We start from the raw sequence: 22,958 nt of genomic DNA, 5'->3' as shown, positions 1-22,958 counted from the left end.
CGTAGACATGCTTCTATGCATACTAGAGGCTGGCCATAATCAGCATAATTTTTAAATCTAGATGAACAGGGTGCGAATTCATGTGTATCAAATAAATATCTGTTCCATTGAGAGGCTGTGTACTTGTGTGCGATATAGTTATCGATTCACTACACTTATGGCAGCAGAACAGAATACACAAAACAACAAAATCAAGTTCTCTCTGAAAAGCTGCTTTTTGCCACTATTATATGCAGCAAGGTAAGACTTCAGAAAGCACAAATATGGCTTGGGCGCATCTTCGTGCATTGTATAAGAAGTAGAGGTGGGCGAATGTTAATTTTTTTCAAATACAAATTGAACAAAAATAGTAAGCATCAAATATTGAATAGTGACACGATGCCGTTAGTACTTGTAGTAGCAATATTTATTTCCATAGATTTAGGTACTACCTCTTAACCAACTAATGCAAAAGATAGCTAACTATTGGGGACAAAGGATAAGTTTTAAATGCAAGGCTACTAATTGGCATATTAAAAAAAACTACTTCAATAGTCTATCAACAACTTTAGAGCCTCATTGTAACGAAGCTTTCCAAGAAATAATGGCTGCTGTATGAAGAGCTTCCAAAAATGCACAATAAATTGTTACCAAAAAACATGAAAGTTGTAGAAAAAATAACCTTAATGAAGGGCCAATGTTTTGCGGACACATGTAAAAGGACTTGTGGCAAGGAAAACAACACAGACTTGTCGCATAAAAGATAAATCTACTAGATCAAGAGATGTGTGGTTGGCTTTTATGAAAAAAAAAGCCTATGGGAAAGTTTTGTGCCAATATGGCTAAAAGATACTTTCGTCACCTTGCTAGCCTGCTAGCCTTTGGTAGGCTTGTCACATACTCGTTGTCAAAAAACTTCCAATTATATATTGACACAAAAGCTTCCTCTGATCCCGGAAAAAGAATAGAATTGTCATATAGTATACATAACATTTAGAACATCAGGGTACTATTTTTCACATTACACAAATACTCGTGAAAGACAAAACTGCAAGAAACAGCATAACACTGGCATAATCCCTAACTGATTATGTCAATGAGTTTCCCATTTCATGTGGCAAAGTTGCATAGGGCAGATGGTATGTGACATCTGTGATTCGGAGATGCGTTATTGTATCTGGGTACAAGTATTATACAATTGATCATTCTGGGAATAAAGAAATAACAGGCATTAACTACCAGTATGTCATCATGTCACCTCTATCTGAAAAGTGACTATCATTTCAAGTAAAAGTTGCATAGAGCATCATGTTTATGTGCCCGTATATGTGTATCCCATGAACTATTGCTTTAAGTTATGACCAGTGTCATCTCGTTCCTGTATGTAATTGTGGTTTTACACAATACACCTATAAAACTTTTGATCAGCATCCTAGTACATTTCTTTGTATTTGCACACAGGCTTTCTGTCGCAACACCCTCTTTGCACCCACAATAAACACTGCAGTCAGTAAAATGGAGCTTTAGATTATTTCCTAAACTGCTTTCATTCCAGCAAGTAGACGCCGAGCAGATACTGTGCCACAAGTGAACATTTATAAGGGCATTCATCCTTGCTGTTTATTAAGGTGGCTGCAAGGTAAATGGAGGGAAAGTGTACAGGTGAAGCAAAGCTCCGCTGTCGCATGCACGTAAACAATGGTTATGGTTATGGCATCGAAACTTTTTTGCATCAATCCTCCAACCATGGAGCATGTACTGACAGGATGGAAAGCAGACACCGAGCAGACAGCGCAGCACGACCAACACATCTTAAGGGGCATTCAGCCTTCCTATTAGTTAAGGATGCCAGCAGCTTCTCCAGTGCTCCAAGGAACTACTGAGATGGAGTAAAGCTCACAGAACACATTGTTAGCGCGAAAGGCTGGTGTCGTGTTCCAGGGCTTCCGTGAACGAGGAGGCAGACTGAACTTGAAACATGTTTTATTGCATCGCAGCAACTTAACGTGGCAGAATGACAGCCGAGGAATATAATGACAATAAGCACACCACAGCTTGGCGGCCAGCGATTATATACACATAGTGGGCAAGGGTGATGTGATTGCAGTATGACCCGCGTGACAGAAAGGGAAACGCTATCACACATGTACAGATATGCGACAGTTGGGCAGTGGCAGAGAAGGTGCTTTGCTGTATCGTCACACGTGCAAAAAATTGCATAGGGAGCATTTGCATAGCTTACATTACAGCAGATGACACCTAGCACAAAATAAATAATTGCAATACAATGTATTCTGTGAGCTGTACTCCATCTCAGTAGTTCCTTGCAGCAGTGGAGAAGCTGCTGGGCTCCTTAGCTAATGGGAAGGCTGAATGCCCCTCAAGATGGGTTCATCGCGCTGCGCCGTCTGCTCGGTGTCTGCAGTGATACGACTTCTAAGCTGTTCCCTAGCCTCCCCTCTTCATAAAGTGTAATATGTGCAGAGACAGCTCTGGAAACAAATGTGTACAAAGCAAGGAATGTGCTTTGATACAATACCTATATTGAGATCCATAAGAGCATAAGCGACCAGCGATGCCTCTGCAATGTTTATTACTTCAGAGCACATGCAACTGACAGAAAAAATTGACAGACGATTACGATACTCCCTAATATGAAATTTGAGTGCAGCTCTACACGTGTTGTCATTTCGCTGGTGTGGACAATCAGTCTCGTGTGGCATGTTGCAAACGGAGCGAAGTGTGGCGCCACTGCCTTGCTAATCTGGAGATGCTAATCTTGCAGCGCATGGGTGATGCGTGGGCGTGATTCACAAAAGCCACCACAAACAAACCTCCCAGACACTTCGTGCTACTCTGGCACCATCTCGTAGCTACCATCACTGCACTTCACTTTTATTCGCATGCTTTCAACATACACTCCTCTGCTTACTGCCTCATCGTTCTGCTGCACCTTCCTCTCCACTTTCCTCCTCGTGCCTCTTCTCACTTGCCACTTTTTTTATCTCCCACTGCATGCTGTGTTCGCTCTCACCATTTGCTGAACTCTTTCGCTCGGTTAAATGAGCGAAAGAGTGGTCCTCACAGCACGACAAAAGCTAAAGGGAAACCAGCGATAGGAATACCCTGAATGCATGCACTATAAACCATTTAAATGATTGATTGAATGCACGATAGACGTTGTCTACAATATACCTTTGACACATGGGGCTGATTATGTGGGTCAAACAGACAGGTGCATAAATGATTGACTGTGCGAACATCGACACAACTGCATTCTGATACAAGCACCCAGAGACCTTGTAATATATTGCGCTTCATGCCATATCTGCCAGAGGATGGGGATCTGATCTTGATGAAATGCAGTAACTAAAGAAAAAGAAGTCATGGAAGCCTGCAACATCAAGATGACCCCATGTGCCATCTATATCACTCGGCAAAGGGATTAGCTTAATGACTGACAATAGATGCCATGGCTCGACTGGGAAGAGCATCCCTACACATGCGAGTAGGCTATACGAAGGTCTCATTTTCCAAAAAAATAAAACAGTTGTTACTTTGCACTCGGGTGCAGTGCATTGTTTTTCTTAAGTCCTGTCCCTTCGTAACTTTGCTCAACAGTGTTATGTCGAACCAACTAGCCCACTAGGAAATTTTCTTTAATTATATGTTATATGCTCTGAGTGCACATTTATGTGTCTTGTTTGCAATGCACATGTGAAAGACAGCACAAAAAATATGCAATATTAGAGGTTAGCAAACAGATTTTTGGGACCGAATAGAATAGTGCCAAAGCAAATTGAATCGAATACTTTTATAAAAGCGAATAGCCATTACTATAATTAATACAAACTGATGTTTACATCCCAGTATTTTTGAAGTTGGAAAGTTTTTATCATATAGTACCTTATTAACTATTGTATTTGAAAAACACAAATTGAGCATTACAAGCAAACAAGTACTTTATTCACATGCACAGGGTTCTTCAGAGGATGCAAATGACCACTGTAGAGCCTGTAAAGTGTGGCTACCTGAGTGACCTAGCCTGCTCCACTACGCAAGTTCTCATGTTTTATGGCTATGGTATGCCTGTCGTGGTGAAAATTTACCATACTTTTCTCTAATTTAATGTTTATGTGGGTGCGGTTGGCATTTTGAAATGCCCGAAAGGTAGGAAAAAATATTCACAATTACAAAAAGTGACCACCAAATCGAATAGGGCACTATTCGGTGCATAACTACAAAGTTGCAAATATTCACAAATCCCTATGCAATACCAACAGCTTCAAATAATGGTTTCGACACTTACATAAACACTACATGCTCCAGCAGACAACAGAACATCATATATTGACAAAAGGGTGTTTAATGGGGCTAGTTGGTTCATTCTTCGAGGATTGCAGCAGCAGAACCTAAAGAACATGAACACAGAAGGAGCGACTAGACGAGTACGCAGCTGCACTGTCAACTGATTTCTTTATTGAATTTCCCACTGTTACTTATTTCGTCACCATATCTCTTCTCTTATCTATCTGAGGCTGTCGCAAAACGGTGACTCTCTTTCTTGTCAAGACCACTGATGGTGTGCTTACACATTGTGCTCCTGTTTTACTTACCTCAAATGCCTCAAGAATCTCCCGAGTTTGCCTATTGTTGTTCCTTTTCAGGACTTGGACTTCATGAAATTTGGGCGTGCACGTGCTTACTTTGCTATCTTGTCCCTTCTTGCGTATTTCGCAATGTTTGCCGTGGAAGGCCAGATTGCTGCCAAGGGTCCCTGAAAGTGATGATGCGTGCTTTCTTGTTCGATCATTAAGGCATCTTCCTGTTTGCTCTATGTATTGTTCTCCACAGGACAGGGAGATGGCGTACACTACTCCTTTGACGCAATCGCAGTCGAATCGAAATGAACAAGGGACAAGATAGCCAAGTAAGTATGTGCATCCCTTAATTTTATGAAATGCAAGTCCTGAAAAGGAACGATGTAGGCTAACTCGGGAGATTCTTAAGGCATTTGAGGTAAGTAAAACAGGAGCGCAATGTGTAAGCACACCGTCAGTGGCCTTGACAAGGAAGGAAGTCACCTTTTTGAGACAGCCTCAGATATATAAGAGAAGAGATGTGGCAATGAAAAAAGTGAGAAGAAATTTCAATAAAGCAATCAGTTGACAGTGCAGCTGCGTCCTTATCTAGTAGTTCTTTCTGTGTCCGTGTTCCTCAAGTTCTGCTGCTACTATCCTCGAAGAATGAAACAACTGGCCCCGTTAAACAACCTTTTCATATAAATTTTCAGCACTCTTGAGCGTTCCTACTTGTTTCCTGCATCTGCTTGACTCACTACAAATATGTCTTCACATTGCCTTCTTCACTTGCTGGGCCTGCTTATCCTCATGTTGCATCAAGAAGAATGTTTCGGTGGAAGACGTTAGGTTGCTACTCGGGATGTTGTCGCCTTGCCAAGGACACGCAAGAAGAATTATGAAGATACTGCGGGCTGAAATATGGAAACAGATTCGCCTACTCACCGACTTCCTCAAGGTGAGATCCTCTGGCAAAAAATACTATCGCCTTCACTTGGCCAGCGGCAGTTTTAACACTGAACACATGTGGAATAAGTGGTTCCTGCCAATTTTGAAGTCAACAATACAAGGTCAAAATGAGTACGAGAAGATAAGCAAGAACCCAGTGGTCACAGTAGGACAGGTGCAGCTCTCACAACCTTCTAACGAAGTATTGGAACTCAGTCCAAAATTTGCGCTTCCCCCGAGACTAGATGCAGCAGTAAAGCATGCCATCATCAGACAAGTCGCAGCAAAAGCAAATGAAGAGGATGCTAGCAGAGTTGTGGCTGATGGAGTAGATGCACTGGCTCGTTCAAAAGGATGCAAACGCCATGTGCACAGTTTTGTTAAAACTGTAAAGGACCTTAAAAAAGAAAACTTCATACTGTGCCTTTCAGACAAAGGGGGACTTGTAGTATTTGATGCCAGCAGCTACAATACAAAAGCATTAGAAGCCGTCAACAAGAACTTCTGCAAGGTAGAAAATAAAGACCTAAAAAAAGCGAAAAGAAAGGTCAAGATGCTTCTGGGAGAAACAACTAATGGTAGCCAGCTGTGCAACAAGGTTAAAGGAGCAAAAACCACAATGCTATCGGTGTTCTTCAGTGGAAAAAGCCATAAAATTGGTACCCCCTTCTAGGCAATGTTATCGGACGCACACACGTGGCAATTGCTGCTTTCAGCACACCTTTTCACGCAACTTTCTCAAGTTAAGGTACAAGATCAGTTCATGATTAGGAACTCTGAAGAACTAACCTTCGATATAAGAATGTACGAAATGAATGATTGGTACGGGTTCTCGATTGACATCGAAGATATGTATTATTCAATACGGCATGCCGATTTGATGAATGTACTGAGAGAGACCATCATGGAGCAAGGAGTCACTCAATAGTAATGCCTGTGGAGACCTTCTTGGAGCTGTTGAGCGCCTATTTCGCTGCCACAATCACTGTACATGATGGTACCTTGTTTGTCCAAAACAAAGGGGTCTGCATTGGATCAAAAATAGCACCAATCCTGAGTGACTTGTACTTGCCAGCATGCGACAAGAAAATTCAAGGATCCATCAAGGAAAGGCGTGTCACACGGATCTATCGATATGTGGACGACTTCTTAATACAGTGCCAAACAGAGAGTGCAATAAAACACGTTGTGGGGCTAGTTGGTGCATAGCTTTTAATAGATGAAGTGCCAATAGTGATGGCACACTAGGAAGCAACAAAGACAGGACAAGGCGCTACTTTCAACTGTTTATTGAAGTCAAAGGTGGCTGATTATATAGCCACAGGAAGAGGGGGACAAAAAAAGAGGAACACTGATTATGTGAATGCGAACGTGCGAGAACACTGAAGATATATATGAAGGGAATCGCGTAGAATCTAAATCTAAAACTTATCTGTGAACATGCTTTCATTTGTGTAAATATTCAGAGACGGGTTGCTAACACAGGCGTCCCCTCTTTTCTTAATCTGGTTGGCCTCCAACAATTCATGTGCCGCAGAATCTTTACTTTTAAACATGATTGTTGTATCATGAAGCCTTGCTTCACATACTTGTTTCTTCTCATTCCCGCAGGCCTTGCAATGAAGCGGCAAGTTTGAACCTTATCCATTTTTCAATGAAAGCTGATGTTCCCGCAGGTATTCATTAATACATCGGCCAGTTTGGCCGATATGCTCTTTCCCACACTTCAGCGGTATACGATCCCTTCTTCACACTTAACAAAAGGGTTCGTATGTTTAATTGAGTTTTATTTGTGCTCAACAGCTGTTTGTTTTCAAGGCCAGTTTTATGTGCAAAGGAAAGGAACTTGTATTGGCTCATGCGTGGCTCCCGTACTTTGCAACATTTTCCTTGCGGTCATCGACAGAGTGCTGTCCAAGGTGTTTGACGGAAGCAAAGTGCTCAAGGTTTTTAGGTATGTTGACGATTTTTAATTTTACTGACGGAATGATCTCCTGTGACTTACTCGCATACTGTGCAGGGCATTTTATCTGATTTTAAACAGCAAGGCAAAGGCTTAGATTTTACTTCTGAACTAGCCAAGGATAACAGCTTGCAGTTTTTAGATCTTGACATAAACCTTACTGACGAAGGTTCCTGCCTAATGTACTGACTCCGTGCCCGCAAGGAATTGTTGCCGTGTGAGTCTACACACTCCAAGACTCTTAAGCGTGCGACTGCCAGTATGTGCCTTGAATCCGCCCTGAAAAAATCGTGCTGTCATAAGGCACAAGCAAGCTTTGACAAACAGATTTTGAATATGAGGAAGGTTGGCTTTGATTCCTTGGTTTTAAGCGCAGTTTCGGGGGCTTTATTGAAAAAGGTGAAAAAAGAAAGAAAAAGAAGTGAAGGTCAAAGATTCGAAAAGAAAGCTAAACCAGTGGTGATACCATAATATTATAATGTGGCGCATAATCTTAAACACATCGCCGTGACATACCAAATTCCTGTGGTTTTTTTCTGCACCCCGAAAACTTGCTACTTTGTGCCGCCCGATTGGTTCGGATGACTCTAAGCAAGTCGGGTGTTCTATGAAACATACGAACCCTTTTGTTAAGTGTGAATGAGGGGTCGTATACCACTGAAGTGTGGGAAAGAGTCTATTGGCCAAACTGGCCGATGTATTAATGAATGCCTGCGGGAACATAAGCTTTCATTGAAAAATGAATAAGGTTCAAACTTGCCGCTTCATTGCAAGGCCTGCGGGAATGAGAAGAAACAAGTATGTGAAGCAAGGCTTCATGATACAACAATCATGTTTAAAAGTAAAGATTCTGTGGCGCATGAATTGTTCGAGGCCAACCAGATTAAGAAAAGAGGGGACGCCTGTGTCAGCAACCCGTCTCTGAATATTTACACAAATGAAAGCATGTTCACAGATAAGTTTTAGATTTAGATTAAATGCGATTCCCTTCATATATATCTTCAGTGTTCTCGCACGTTCGCATTCACATAATCAGTGTTCCTCTTTTTTCGCCCCCCTCTCCCCATGGCTATTAATCAGCCACCTTTGACTTCAATAAACAGTAGCAAGTAGTGCCTTGTGCTGTCTTTGTTCCTTCCTAGTGCGCCATCACTATTGGCGCTTCATCTATCGAAAGAGAATGCAACCGATTACCAACAACTTGAGGACACCGTACTGGAGTCCTTTCGATCAACGTGCCCAGAGCTGAACTTCCCTTATGAGCGTCCGAACCACAATTCCCTGCAGTTCCTCCATATTTTACTAGACTTCCAAGCAGGACATCTACACTGGGGGTACGAGCCCAGAGCATAGAGACAATTTCTTACCTTCACGTGAAGCCATTTCAAGACTGCAAAAACGCCAATAGCGAGTGCAGCGTTTAGTTCAGCACTAAAGAAATCATGCCAGCATCAAAATGAACAAAGTTTTCAGCGGCAGTTGAGTAGGCTGAAAAATGCAGGGAAAAACATGCCATGTCAATGCTATGCAGCATCGTTGAAGGTCTCGTAGAGAAGACTAAAAGAAAACAAGAAAGCAAAAGCGGATCTGAAGTTGTGGATGCCAAAAACAATTCTGCAAAAATTACATATGTGCACGGACTGACCCACAATCTCATCAAGATTGGTAAAAGACATGGCGTCCGAGTAGTGTACTCAGCACCAAACAAGGGAAGAAGTATGTGCTCATGAGTGAACCAGAAAAAAAGGAACCACAATGCTACATCACGCACCAAAGCAGATACTGCGATTGTGTCAAATCAGTAGTGTACGCCATCATCCTGTCCTGTGGAAAACAATACATAGGGCAAACAGGAAGATGCCTTAATGATAACGAGAGAGCATGCATCATCACTTTCAGGGGCCCCTGGCAGCAATCTGGCCTTGCACTGCAAACGTTGCGAAATGAACAAGAAGGGACAAGATAGCTAAGTAAGCACGTGCACCTCCAAATTTCATGAAGTGCAAGTCCTGACAAAGAACAACATAGGCTAACTCGGGAGATTCTTGAGGCATTTGAGATAAGTAAAACAGGAACGCAATGCGTAAGCACGCCGGCACTCGCCTTGACAAGAAAGGAAGTCACCTTTTTGAGACCGCCTCAGACAGATAAGAAATATAGCGACGAAGTAAATGGGACTGGTAATTTCAATTAAGAAATCAGTTCACAGTGCAGCTGCATCCTTGTCTAGTTGTGCATTCTGTGTCCATGTTCCTTATGTTCTGCTGCTACAATCCTCGAATCATATATTGACCATACCAATTGTGTTGTCACTTCATGCTTTGTTACATGCATATGGCTTTGAATAAAAAAATGCAAATTGTCAAGAATCAAAAGGAAGTATGTAATTTTAACACATTATATGCTTATCATGCTGTGCCACTGGTGTTGGCACTAACAGTGTGTACTCATATACTAACAAGAAACAAGCAGCTGAATTTCTTGCACATGCAAGGAGCTCACATCCCTCAGTATAAGACTGTATAATTTGCTTAATCTAGAGATACGCCTCAGGATTTCTGCTTTTCACACCAATGTCGACATGACAAAAATTAGGAGTGCCCGAAATTTGCGTTCGTGACAACAGTGCATAAGCGCGCCCATATTTCACGACAGCGCGCATGTACTTTTGTAACTTTTAAGCTGTTCCTTATATTGCCCTCATCGATTATAAACACCTTCATAGCACAGAAATAACTTCTGAAAAACTCACAAGATACATGAACGAGGCAGAAAGGGCCGGAACCAAAACTCGCCCGCAACGCTTATGCACGGTTCACTTCAGAACATATGCATATTGCATGGAACGAACACTTATACGCCTAGCACCACTGCGACACATTGGACGTACGCATCACAGTACACTTACGCTTCGTAAAAGTAAGAACCCTAGCGCTCGAACGGTCTGTACCTGTTCACGGTCACCAATGCGCATCTCAGCCCACAAAACAGCTCACACCAAGCAAGACACAAACAGCACATTACGAATGACTGCGATGACATGACAATTAAGCTCATCGCTACACATCGTGCCATCACTTCTGAACACTGCACAAACTTGCAATCTTGGTATCGATGAAGCGCGCACACACAACACCTACGAACACCATGTGCTGAGGAGGGCGATCGCAATCTTCATTTTGCCGCGTACCGAACTAGTGTCATGCTTAGAATTCAGGTGTATGCGATGGCCTTCGCGTTTGTAATGCACATGCAAAAAACGGCAGAACACACGAAATCACCAGCTTCATTCCTTCCGACCATCACGTAAACACAACACACCTCCGTCTGTTTCCTTTGGCGATCGCACGGACTGAAGAGGCCAGGAAGAGTACAGCTGCTTGTTGCGTTGGACAAATAGCTTTGCAGGTGCTGAATAGGTCTTGCAATGATCACAATAAACCACACAAAAAACAAACTGCCGCTGCAGCCTAGCGGTCTAGGCCTCGCGCTCCGCTTCGCTTCGAACCAGCGCCATGTTTATGTGGTCGCCGCATGGAGGCGAAAGTTCACGACCGCCCGTCGTGACGTCACGTCGGCCATTACTGGCTAACCGCTCGCTTGCGGTGTGGCGTGCGGCCATGGGCGGTTTGAGCGTAAATCGGCCCTTAGCAAAGACTTCTGTCACCTCCCTGCAACAAACATTCTACTCGGCATTTGTACTCGCCCCGCATAGACCGCACACGCACCCGCAGTGATGATGCTATTAGCGCGGAACGAGCCAACAGCCAGTGGGCGAAAACAGCAGGACCTACCAAACCGTATCATCGCCACGATCTGAGGAAGGTGGCGACAGTGTCTGTTCATCTCCAGCAGAGGTACTTTAGCAGGGCGTGTCACCGTACGGATCCATTATATTGGCAAGCTTTTCGAGACGTGCACGCGACACAGGGTCCACAGCGGCACACTTCACAGGAGCACGGGCCATTACGGCAGCAGCTGCAGGTAGCCGAGAAGAGCGGAGTCGCGGTAACCAGAAGTGGACAGTATTTTGACAAGCATGTTGGCGGTGACGTATGTCACGTGACATTTGGAGGAACATTCGGAGAGGAGAGACTAGCCGACGAAAGGAGCGTAGCGAAGGAAAGAGCGAAGCAAGTGAAGGCCGCATTTCAATCATCAAACGCATGTAACTCCGCTTTTACGGCACCGTCTCGAAAAATTCTCGCGGCTATGTGTTTGTGCAGACTCATGCTGAATTGCAACACCACAACTATATTTCGACCTCTGGGTGGTTTAGGGGCCTTTTAGGAGTTTTTCAGGTGGCTTATCAAAGTAGACTACTCCATTGTAATGATGTCAACTGCCTTCTAGCAGCATGATTAGTCGTGTCATACTTCAGTCAAAGATACTCAGTGCGTTAAGAGGCAGCTTTTGCAGCTCGGGGACTCCTATCTAAATACGTGCATGAGAAACCACCGCACCAAATTTGATGAAGCTTGTCGCATTTAAAAGAAAATGTTAAAATCTAGCGACTGCTGGAAAGAAATTTTCGATTTAGGTTGTCAATGTTTTTCAGACAAATTTTCAGAAAACAACACTACCAAGTTTACAACTTCTCTAACCAAACAATAAAAAACGATATCACAAATATGTAAACTGTATCTAATACTACAGTGAAACCTCATTAAACCACAGTTGGCCAGAGCCAAAGAAAAGTGTGTACTAAATCGTAGTACTGTTTAACTGAAATAGCAGGAGATCCCCCACTTATCTGTCAAAAACAAAACTCAGGGACAGTGTCATGAAAGGGTAAAAAACCTGCAGTATTTATTCACTTCCCCCAACAAAAGTCTTATTTTCATTTGATGGTGCGGCGGCCCAGCAGCAACGACAGCGGCCTCAAACTTACTGAGGCTGCTAGCCAGCTTTTCAGCCAGCCCCCTCTTCTCGGCAAACACTCGCATGGCAAATTCCTCGTTGGCATTGCATATTCTCCATGCACAGGCGTGGTAGCGCTGCAGAAGTCGTGGGGTGCCTTTTTCACTGCAGAGTGCTGTTCTCGTCGTGACGATTGCATTCATGAGCCTGACGTAACGTGCAGTTTTTTTCTGTCACTGTTGGGCCTGAATCACCCGTGCTGTCGCTTTCTGTGCGGTTAGGCGACACTTCGACAACAACAGAGGCAACGCGACGAAAAGTCGAACCTCGTAGCCGACCTCTTTTTACGGTCGCAGCAGCATTGCCGAGCAACCTCTTCGCATTCCAAATGCCACACACCGCAGTCAGTGGTAGATCCCTGCCGTGTGCCAGCGTCGACTACGTGCCACATTAAATAGCACGAACGATGACAAATTTTTCTTCTGCGCTGAGCACCCGGTGTTTTTTATCTGTGCTTCGGCATGGCGCGAGTTCTTGCTTGCATCATGCCCCAACGCCCTCTCCAACGGCACTTGGAGGCCGCTGTTCCGATCTCTGAGGCTTGTTGTTCTGCCGGAACACCCGACGGGGACGATGCACCGCCGTGATTGCACAACGAAAAGTGGAAGCACTACATGTTAACTGATATGTGCACAATAAGCTGGTGCAGCTTATGTGGATACAAAACGTACTGTGTTCAATGGCTGCTGAGTTGGGTATTTGACTTTACTACTTTTAAAACGAGACTACCGTTTAAGTGGCTATGGTTTAACGAGGTTTTACTGTACATTTAAAGTGGACAAAATTGATATCTGAGGGCAAATCAGAAAGTTTTTGCCCCGATTTTTTATTAGCCAAATGAAGGTCCATACAAGTAATTACAAGTATACGCACTATTCTACGTACCTTACACTATTTTTCCACGTAGTCCCCACACCGGTTCAGACGTTTGTCTCATCGCAGCACTAAAATTTGAGATGTCCCTGTGGTAGAATTCTTCCGGCTGTGTGTGGAACCACTGTTGGACTGCGGAAATACTGTCGAGCTTTTGCGAACTCACAACACCACCACCTCACACTTATGAAAGCGAGACACCTTCCCCATACATAGGCTGCATTTCCCTGTGGATTTCAATGGCCGTTCGTCCCTCATTCTATAGAAATGAAGCACACTTCGTTGCTTGTACGCCATGGACGTGTGAAGCACAACTGCCATCTTCAACAACTGACAGCAGCGTCGTGGCATGGAGCTACCCGCAGATAAGGCCAGGTCAGTCCAAGGAAGGTCCACCGCTAGGAATGGATATGTTCACTTCGCATTTACAACCATAATTTGGTTAAACAAGAATAGGAACGAAGACTTTCTGATTCACCCTCGTATTATACATGGCTCTTACACACGCCACTAATATGTGAGTACAACTTTTGCAAAATGCTTGTAAACAATAACAAATTCATGTAAGATACAATCTATTATAACAAATTTGTCACACTTTGGAAGCTCTAACAGATGCAATTTACAGAGCTGCGATATCTCTTAATGGTGCAGAGCTATATACAGTCAAATCTTGTTAATTCAAACATGCTTAATTCGAACTTTAGGTTCATTCGAACTGACGCTGTGGTCCCGTCAAAGTTATATGTATTCCAAGGGGTGAAAACGCCAGATAATTCGAATGCATAAACATTTGTGGAGGTTAATTCGAACATACCGCAATCTGACCAGCATTGCTTTGACCTCACCACAGAGGAAAAACTTAAGAGAAACTCCTCAACGCCGCGTGTGAAGTTCCGTATAAAGTCCAAGGGCGATAACACCATTGCCGCGCACCCTATGCTGTATGTGCGAGTGAAGGCGTACGAGGGGAGCCTACGATCGCGGCTCAATCTCAATCGCGGACAACGCAAAAGAGACTCAGTGAGGAAGCGCGCCCTCTACCGTTGTGCGCAAGGCACTGGGGGGGGGGGGGGGGGGGTTCTACTCCGGCGGCAACTGCGCATGTGGCGGCAGTGCACGGGTGCGCGGCCGTGTCTTGAGATCGATCTGCACTAGGGGCAGAGTCTAGGTGTGTCAACGCCTCGTAGCCCTGTGCAGGCAGTGTGTTCTCGGCACTCACTTTTCGTCGAAGAGATTGACAGCACGAATGTCACTTCGCTCACTGCTGCTGCCGTGTTTCCTCATGCCAGCGTTTTGACAGCGAGTTTCCGCGCTCATCGAGTGAAATGTGTTCATGTTTGGTTATGCGCGCGTGACGCCATGCTTGTTAATTTAGTTAGTACGCCTACCGTATTTGCACGATTGTAATTCAACTCGAATGTAAGTCAACCCCCCATATCGCGTGTGACAGGGAAGAAAAAAAGAGCATACCCTCGGGCGCATTCCATAACGAAAATTTATTAGTAGCTGGTGTAGTCACTGGACTACTTCTCTGCATTAGTGCTGCCATTGTCGTTGCTGCTACGGTCCCACAGCACGTCGCCGTCCAGCGAAATTACATAAGTGCATAAGTGCATTTGCATACATACATAAGTGCATGCCGAAAGCACCCAACCACACAGAGCCATCACGGAGGCTCTTTTGACATGTCCGGTTGACGTAAGTTCGCGGTCTTCTGCCGTCAGCCACTCGTACTCACAGCGGAGCAGGTCCTTAAAAGGCAAAGATACAGGCTTGTCTCATGATCATGTCGCACGTCACTGGCAGGGACCAATCACGCATTTTGGCGACGTACGCCGCAAGCTTGGTTTTCAGCTCCGAAAAGTGTCCCGACTTCGGCCTGCGAAAACCTCTTTGCTTGCCATCGCAGGTGAAAATTTTGCTTCACTGCCGTCGCCACTCTCGCACCACCCATTAAGAAACATCAAACTTGCGGCCCGCTGCACAGTTATTCGTTTCTTCAGCGTAAAGGATGGCAGCCCTTTTCAGCGCCGCTGTGAACGAGTGCCGAATGTTTAGTGGACTCGGAGCATTAATGACTGAGGAAGCACGGAAGTAGCACGTGGCCGGCAGTCAAATCAAACGCATGAAACTAAAGAGCTACAGGGAAAGAAAAACACGCGAGCCGCAAGCGGTGTCTGTTCTTCAATGAACTATCGACATCCCCACATGAGTGCTGTGTGCGCTGTAAAACTCTAAAAAATGTTGAAAAACCCTTCCAAAAAGCGAACAAATGCCCGGGATAGCAGAAAGAGACGGGTGGGGCCATAAAGCAAACATAAAATTGGAACTATCTTGCAGCTCCCCTGATATCCCGTTGGTCTCATTTTTTTTTTCGGTACAATGTTTTGGTTTGGAACGTAAATCGACCCCCCCCCCCCCTACTTCAGAACTTCAAATTTTAAAATATAGGTCGACTTACAATCGTGTAGATACGGTATATCTACGAGTTTATATGGCCTGTAAAACTACTATCCTTGCGTGTCCACTAATTTGCTATCGCAATCAATGCTTTGCCTTTCGGGCGAAACCGACTTTTTTTTACAATGACGAGTCTAAACCGAGACGTCCCAACGGAAAGGTTGTCGGAGACAGTGTGCCACATCCGATTCTGTACTAAACGGACCCTGAATACAAGGACATGAAAGCGACACCGAGTACCTCATCCTCCTCATCTTGTGCACGTGGCGACGCCACAACAGAAGGGAGCACACCAACGTGATTATGACCAGTGGCAACAACTTCGTCATCTTCATAAGACATGACGTGTTCAGAACACAGGACAAATAATGTAAACACAGCGCAGATCGGTCAGCAAATGAAGGAAAAAGCATGCGAACACGCAGTGGGAAGCAGCGACAGAGGCCCAGTCCCGCCTTGGCAACTCTGCCGTGGCTGACCTGGGTGGCAGTAAGGGGGCTTAGGTGGCAGAGGTAATTAGCGCCATCCGTCAAGCTGGTGGGAAAGCAAATCCGCTTCCCTCCTGCCCCTCCTCGCAACTGCACTCCCCTCACCCTGCCTCTCAACTCCCTCGTAACTCCCTCACTTTCGATGGTCTCCACACGTGCCCGCTTCCATGTGGCTTGGCGCCAGCTTAGCCCGCTCCCTGAAGTTTTGTTTTCCACCGTTACCGGGAAGTGAGCGTTGCCCGGCGCAAGCAGTTTCAGGGTCCTCGCACGCTGTGTGCTTGTGCGCCATGATATTTCACGACTCGCACCATTCCTGCATTGTGCTAGGATGTACGAGTATTCGAAGAACAAGTCCTCCTTTTAATTCGAACAAATTTTCTGGTCCTTTTGAGCTCGAATTACTGAGATTCGACTGTATTTGTAGACTTCGTGCTTCTGTCTTCTTGGCGCTTACAGATTTTTGAATATTGCTGTTAAAAATTCAGATCCTAAATCAAAATGCCACTTTCAACAATGACTCGAATATCACTTTCTCTCTCAAATGCAACAGATTTCATTAAAATCAACCCAGTGGTTATCTCAGAAAAACGTTTCTAAATTTTACAGGTATTTGAATGGGTGCATCGGAGTTGGGCCCGAGCTAAAGCTTCGTCTTAAAGCCAGATGGCTGGAACTTGCTTTCCGCCAGGCATTGCTAGAACCTAGGGCTCAAAAATCAAGCCATGATGGCTGTAGTGCGAATGAACTAGCAAAAGAACAATAGTGGTACAACTTTGTCACTTGATGTGGCTTTGTCAGGTTCCATGACAACAATGGTAATTTAAACAAGCCTGTCATTGGTGGCTGTGGACATCCCTCATTAGAGTGTCTTAGTTGAGCGTGTTTACGGTCCGCTCTGCTCTAAGTTGCCCGGGTAAGCCATAGTGGAGCGGTGGGTGATTTTCACATTTTAGTTACACGTTAAGCGTAGTGGAGCGGACCTTTTGGAGTTGCAGCGCCCTCTGGCCAAATTCAGGGTAATGAAATGAAAAAACCTGTAGATCGCTTCTATAAAGTAAAACAAATATATATAACTTATTTGGCCATGAAGTGTGCATGCAATGCGTTACCGGTCCATACTATCCAATGGAAAGAATAGTGCCATCTTAGTGAGCGCCACGAGATAGCCAGAGAGCTTGCATTCCGAATCCAATTCAATCCTTTCTGACGCTAACACACTGCAAAGCGCACACCACATCCCCCAGACTGTGAGGTTTTCAAATGGGTCAGCACTTGAAACTTCATTTAGCAAATAGAAGTCTTCGTTTATGCAAAATCGCTATTGTGGCTTGCGCTGCGCAATACGAACATAAAGGTGGTGTTGAAGCGCACGGCATGGTCGAGAACATGTCACTGGAGGCAGCCACATTGGAAAGAACGAGGCAAGCGAGGTGCCCCAATGCAAGCGCGAGAGGGGGCGCGCAGCGACCACCCTCGCTAGCGAAAGACAGCAGTGACGCTCTGCTTGGGTAGCTTGTAAGCGGACCGTGTTTCTCGCTCCGCTAGCTCGCTTGTGGCTAATTGGAGGGCGCTTGAGCATTCGCGTTTCTGCTCTGCTCGGCTGCTGAGTGGAGTATAAAAATGCCAAACTAAAGCACTCCATTCCATCACTTAGCGAAATCCTAAAAAGAAGACATCTGGGATCGATTCCCGACAGAAAGTGTCCATGGCGTAGCTCCAACGTGGAGTTTGTTGTTACTTTGAAGGTTCAAGGGTTGCCTCCAATCAGTTTTCAAGGAATTCAAGAAGAAAATTTATTTTCAAGGAGCTAGAAGGGCTCTTATATATATATATACAGTCGAACCCGGTTATATCGAACTCGCAAGAAAAACGCCTATCAGTTCGATATAGAGCATAATTCGATATAAGCCTGCTGAATAATTGGATGTCTTAAAAGCACATACCATTTATAAAATCACTTTATTGATAAAACTAGCTTAGTTTTGCATGAAATAGTCCTGCATTTCTTTCTGCTTGGGCAATTTCGCTGCCTGCGACGCACGCATTTCTCCACATTGTCTAAGGAGTCGGGAGCAGCTGAGGCCGCAACCTTCCACAATTCGCGCAGAAGCACCGGACTAATGCGAGCGCACCAATCACTTCGGAGGATGTAGGCAAAGGACAGTCGTTGCTTTCCTCGTTGTGCCCACTTTCACTTGCGCTTGGTACGACGTCGGCAATGGAGTCTTCGTTTTGAGGCTCTCCCGTGGTCGCGACACCATCATTTGTACTCACAAACTCGTCCACTGTTGATTCGTCAATAGCTTCCGGAAATTCTGACACCTCGCTCCCAGTTTCGGCAACACCGGCAACGGCTGCGTCGCATTCATCAGAATTTGCAGTCATCACTGAGCACGCGGTAGCCGGCACGGCTGAAGCAATTTCGGATGAACCACTCGTACACTGCCGTGCGTACGCGTCAGGCGCCATGGGTACCGGGGCGAGAGAGTGGCCACTTTAGCACTAATTTCCCCCTTATTCTTCAAGATCGTTCTGAGAGTGTTCCTCGGAATCATTCACGCTGCGGGGTCACATCCGACTTCTCACCGCTATCGACCCGATTTTTGATTTCCAGCTTCACGACAAAAGGGAAATTCGGCCGCTTCATCACGGCAACACTGCGGGAGAAGGCCCACAAGGCAAACACACAATGGACCAGAAAAGCACCGAGACAACTCACACTTTCGCCATTTTGCATGACGAGGGCGCAAGCATGACAGAAGAGCCCCTGACTGGCTGTCTGAGCAAGCGCTGCGGGCGGGCCAGGATCATTCTTTGCAGGGGGGTGTTGACGGCTCGTCCGAAGCAGCGCGGTCCCGGTAGGGAGAGCGGTTGGATTGAGCCGCGCCGTTGGGTTTCCCTGCAACAGCGAGGGAAAGCAAACTTCTGGGGGCACTTTGCCGCCGCTCGACGTTCGATGTATCGGTAGTAGCTGCTATTTTTGTTCGATGTAAACGTAATTTTTGCTATATATACTCATTGCAACTATACCGCGCCCAGAAATTGTTCATTATACAGAATAATTCGATGTAAACGGGTTCGATATAGTCGAGTTCGACTGTATATATACTTCTTTTTTACAAGTTCAAGGGTTTTCAAGAATTTCAAAGAGATGTACGAACCCTGCACATCATATAATGTTTAGCATAATATGCAGCAGTTGGTATAACAACAGTGTTTTCTGTCATTTGTGCCTGAATGAAGTCAATGTATGCCGATACTAGGAGTAGGAAGAAAAAGACAACTGTTTGACCACGCAACACTGCTGACCTGCAATTTCACTCCTAAGGTGTACAGCAGTATGGCAGGGATGACAACTACAACCGTGACAAAAAAATAACAGCAGACTTATGTGACCTTCCAGAATGACAACCAAATTTCCAGTGAAGGTGTTTCGTTCGAGCAGTTCTAAGAAGAACTTCAGTGGCGCATAATTTATATGGAATTAAAATATTTCCCGCACATAACTGGTTTACTTGAAACAGTACGCGAAATTAATTCATGTATGCTCTCGAGCACTTCAATGGGCAATTTAATGCACAGGTCGTAATTAACCTAGCCGCTTTGAATTCTGTCTACACATAACCCATATCATGCCGTCTTCTTTGAGTGTACTTTGTGGTTTTGAATTGTTTCCTGTGAAGCTTAATGAAATGGAATTTGCAGCAGGACATGTTCCCAAGCACCCAAAAGCTACTAACCAAAGTAAACGCTTTCTTTTTAAAATTTCAGTAAAAGGGGCCACTTACGGTCATCCGAGTACTCAAGGTGCACTGCCATTCCGTGCAGCCAGTCTAGCACGGTCTTTGTGTCCAAACCCTTGTGCGGGCACGCCAGGTCTTGTAGGTACACTGTAAACCGAAATGAGCCGAAAAAGGCATATTAAGGGATGTGACCTCCCTTGACACTACGTGCCTGAAAACCGTGCTCCCTTAGAGTGGTGCAGAAATGTTCAGCGTCCTCCATTTCTCTCCCTCGCAATATGGGGATGAAAAAAGAAGGAGAATGAACCTCAATTCTACATCCTTTTTAAGAGGGAGTTTAGAAGATAGAGGCCTTCCTTTAGCGTAAACGGAGTTCTGTTTCTTATTTTATGCGTTATTTTCTTTTCTTTTACACATCTGTGAGAAGGAAACGAGAAAGAAGAGATAGATTGTCCAAGTGGTTCTTTTTCTCTTTTATCTTTCTGCAAATTTATACATTTCCGCAGTGCAAGCCAACTTATTTTGGGCGATATAATAGACGATTTGTTTGTCTCGTCGACCACAATGTCCTGTTGCGCTGCCAGAACCCCCGGTCGGCATCTGACGAGCTGTCTTCGCAAGCGAGACCATGCAAAACTTCGACGGCTTCGGCCGCAGAATGTCCTCGCTTCTGTTCGTTTTCCCATCAACTAAAAGTGAAACTGAAGGCAAAGCCCGCAAAGCGCCACTGTCGTCGGCGCCGGTGACGGCACCTGTTTTGCTCATCGTAGTTCTGCGTGTGTGTCTATATGCGTGCTTACGAGGTAACTTTGGCTGCCGTCGGAGAGTGTTTCTTGTAGTGTGGAACCTCACAAGAAAGCTACCTGCCCCACTGCGCAGCACGGCGGTGATCGACCACCGCTTACCCATCGCTTTGACTTGATCTGTGTACTACAATACACTTTTGTGGTTCGCGCGGCCGTGCTCGGGCATTCCCTACTGCGTCACGATATGACAGCGGCTAGTGAAACCTCACCCACAGTCCTCACAACATCGGATCGCGTACAGTGTCGACTGCTTTGGAAACGGCGCGTTTCGAATTACCGCTTGCCCAGTTGCCTCATGTTTCACGCGGCCTTTTCAAGCTGCGGTGGTGAGTACGGCGCGGACCCATTGCGCTATGCGCATAATGCTCACACCTTTTACGTCGCGGTTTTGAGACCCATCGGTCCTCTAAAGAAAACTCAGGAATCTAGTGCCGCACAAAAAGGAGACGTTTGACTTTCTTTCTTTTTTTTCAATTTGTCGTGTTTTACGTGTCAGAACCATGATCTGATCCTGCGACCTCGTGCTTAATACTAAGCACAACTCCAAGGACGCTTATAGCCACCACGGCGGGTCAAAGAGTGTTGGAGTTTCACCATCAGGTGTGTTTGATAACCATTTCGCCCTAAGTGTCAATATAGGTTGTGACAGCCCACTCGAAAAACACAACAGGAAATTTTATTCTGCCGTTCTGCTGTCTGTAGTGTGACGTCCTGTAGTTCTTGATCAATATTTATTTAAAAATTGACAGAGATCTCTTTAAGGCTATGTAAGTTTATTGGTAGGAAAAAAAAGAAAAGGGAAAAAGTTCCTCCCTCAGGGGATTTGAACTTCACACGTAAGGATCGCCAGCCCAGCATCTTACCCCTGTACTAGGCCAAACATGCTGAGTGGGGATATATTTCAGCTATATAAACACTGTGCGTTTATGTTTGCATTTGCATTTTGAGAGCTAACACGCGCTTTCACTCCACCGCGTCAACTGCCGCATCTCTAGAAAACTAAAAGTGTTCTTACCATCGACAGGTACATTGTGTAGTGCTGGAACGTCGATTTTGCTGTAGGATATTCATATTAAATAAGAAATATAGAAATAGACAATGGTGACCGGGGACACTGTTAGGTTGTTACTGCTAATTTCGACCAGTTGTCTCTCGCTCTAGACTTTTGAGCGCGCATATAATTCTGTGTTCAATGCAAAATAGCTACATAAACATTAGTGGATGATTGTTCATTCTGACAGCATACTGGCTTCTCTCGGCAGCGCTGTACCAGAATAATGAGATCCGAGTGAGACAGCTTTTCACGTAACTTTGTGGAACAACCCAAAACTTCTCTTTCGCTTCGTAAAAGCTTATGCAATATTTCTGGGAAACTAACTGTATCAGTGTAACGGTACATGTAAGTCCACAGGCCTGTGTGCCACATCTTACCAAATAACACAAAACGGATACGCAGCCATTCCCGCAGATGGTATGATTTTCATCAGCGGCCGATTGTGAGGAGGCCGGCAGGGCGTTTATGGTGCTTCGTCGTCACGCCACAATTATAACAATTGGCCACATCGGCTTTAATACCGGTGTCGGTGCTATCAGCATTGCCGCATATCAGCAATCGTGCTTCAGAGAAGCACGATTGAATACCGCGCAAGAGAAAAGTACAGGGTACACCACCGATGCGAAATTGACATACAATTTTAAAGCGTCGCGACTGGAAGCGCTTCTGTCGCGGCGTCAGAACTTATGTCGCTGCGACAGAAAGTGGCACATTTCTAACGCCACGACCGAAATGTGTAGTCCCCACATAGAGTTCCTGTTGCGACGTCAGAATCGTTGTCGCGATAGAAAGCTGTTGCTCGACAGAACATTTCTGTTGCGACTTCAGAACTCTTGGTCTTCGCGACAGGATGATTCTTTTGGGACATCAGAATTTCTGTCGTAATGTCAGAAATGTCTGTCGCAACTACAGAAACATCAGGAACTTCTGTCGTACAACAGAAATTTCTGTTGTTGCGACAGGAATTCATGTTGTCTTTTTCAACTGGGAGTGATTTGTGTCACAGCAACATTATCTTTAAGGCGGCAAATTACTGCTATGCAGCATTAACAATGCGAACAGCCAGCCTGTTTCTATGTTAAATCGAGGCACGCAGTGTGTATGTGCACACAATTATGTTCATTTTATCAGCTTTGTGAAA

At 45.0% G+C, this 22,958-nt stretch overlaps 1 protein-coding gene across 1 annotated transcript in view; it reads right to left on the bottom strand.

Moving 5' to 3' along the window:
- LOC126523735 (RNA transcription, translation and transport factor protein-like) overlaps window positions 1–20,866 on the bottom strand; it is a 62,984-nt gene extending 42,118 nt beyond the window's left edge. The window contains exons 1-2 of the mRNA XM_072289015.1: window positions 20,863–20,866; window positions 20,003–20,104 (exon numbers count right to left, since the gene is read on the bottom strand). Coding sequence (XP_072145116.1) covers window positions 20,003–20,104; window positions 20,863–20,866 — 106 coding nt within the window. The remainder of the gene's footprint in view (window positions 1–20,002; window positions 20,105–20,862) is intronic.
- Window positions 20,867–22,958: the final 2,092 nt, after the last annotated feature.

This window comes from Dermacentor andersoni, chromosome 6 (assembly GCF_023375885.2).
Source record: "Dermacentor andersoni chromosome 6, qqDerAnde1_hic_scaffold, whole genome shotgun sequence".
NCBI lineage: Eukaryota > Metazoa > Arthropoda > Arachnida > Ixodida > Ixodidae > Dermacentor > Dermacentor andersoni.
The sequence above is the reverse complement of the archived record's forward strand: the minus strand, read 5'-3'. Positions and strand labels throughout refer to the sequence as shown.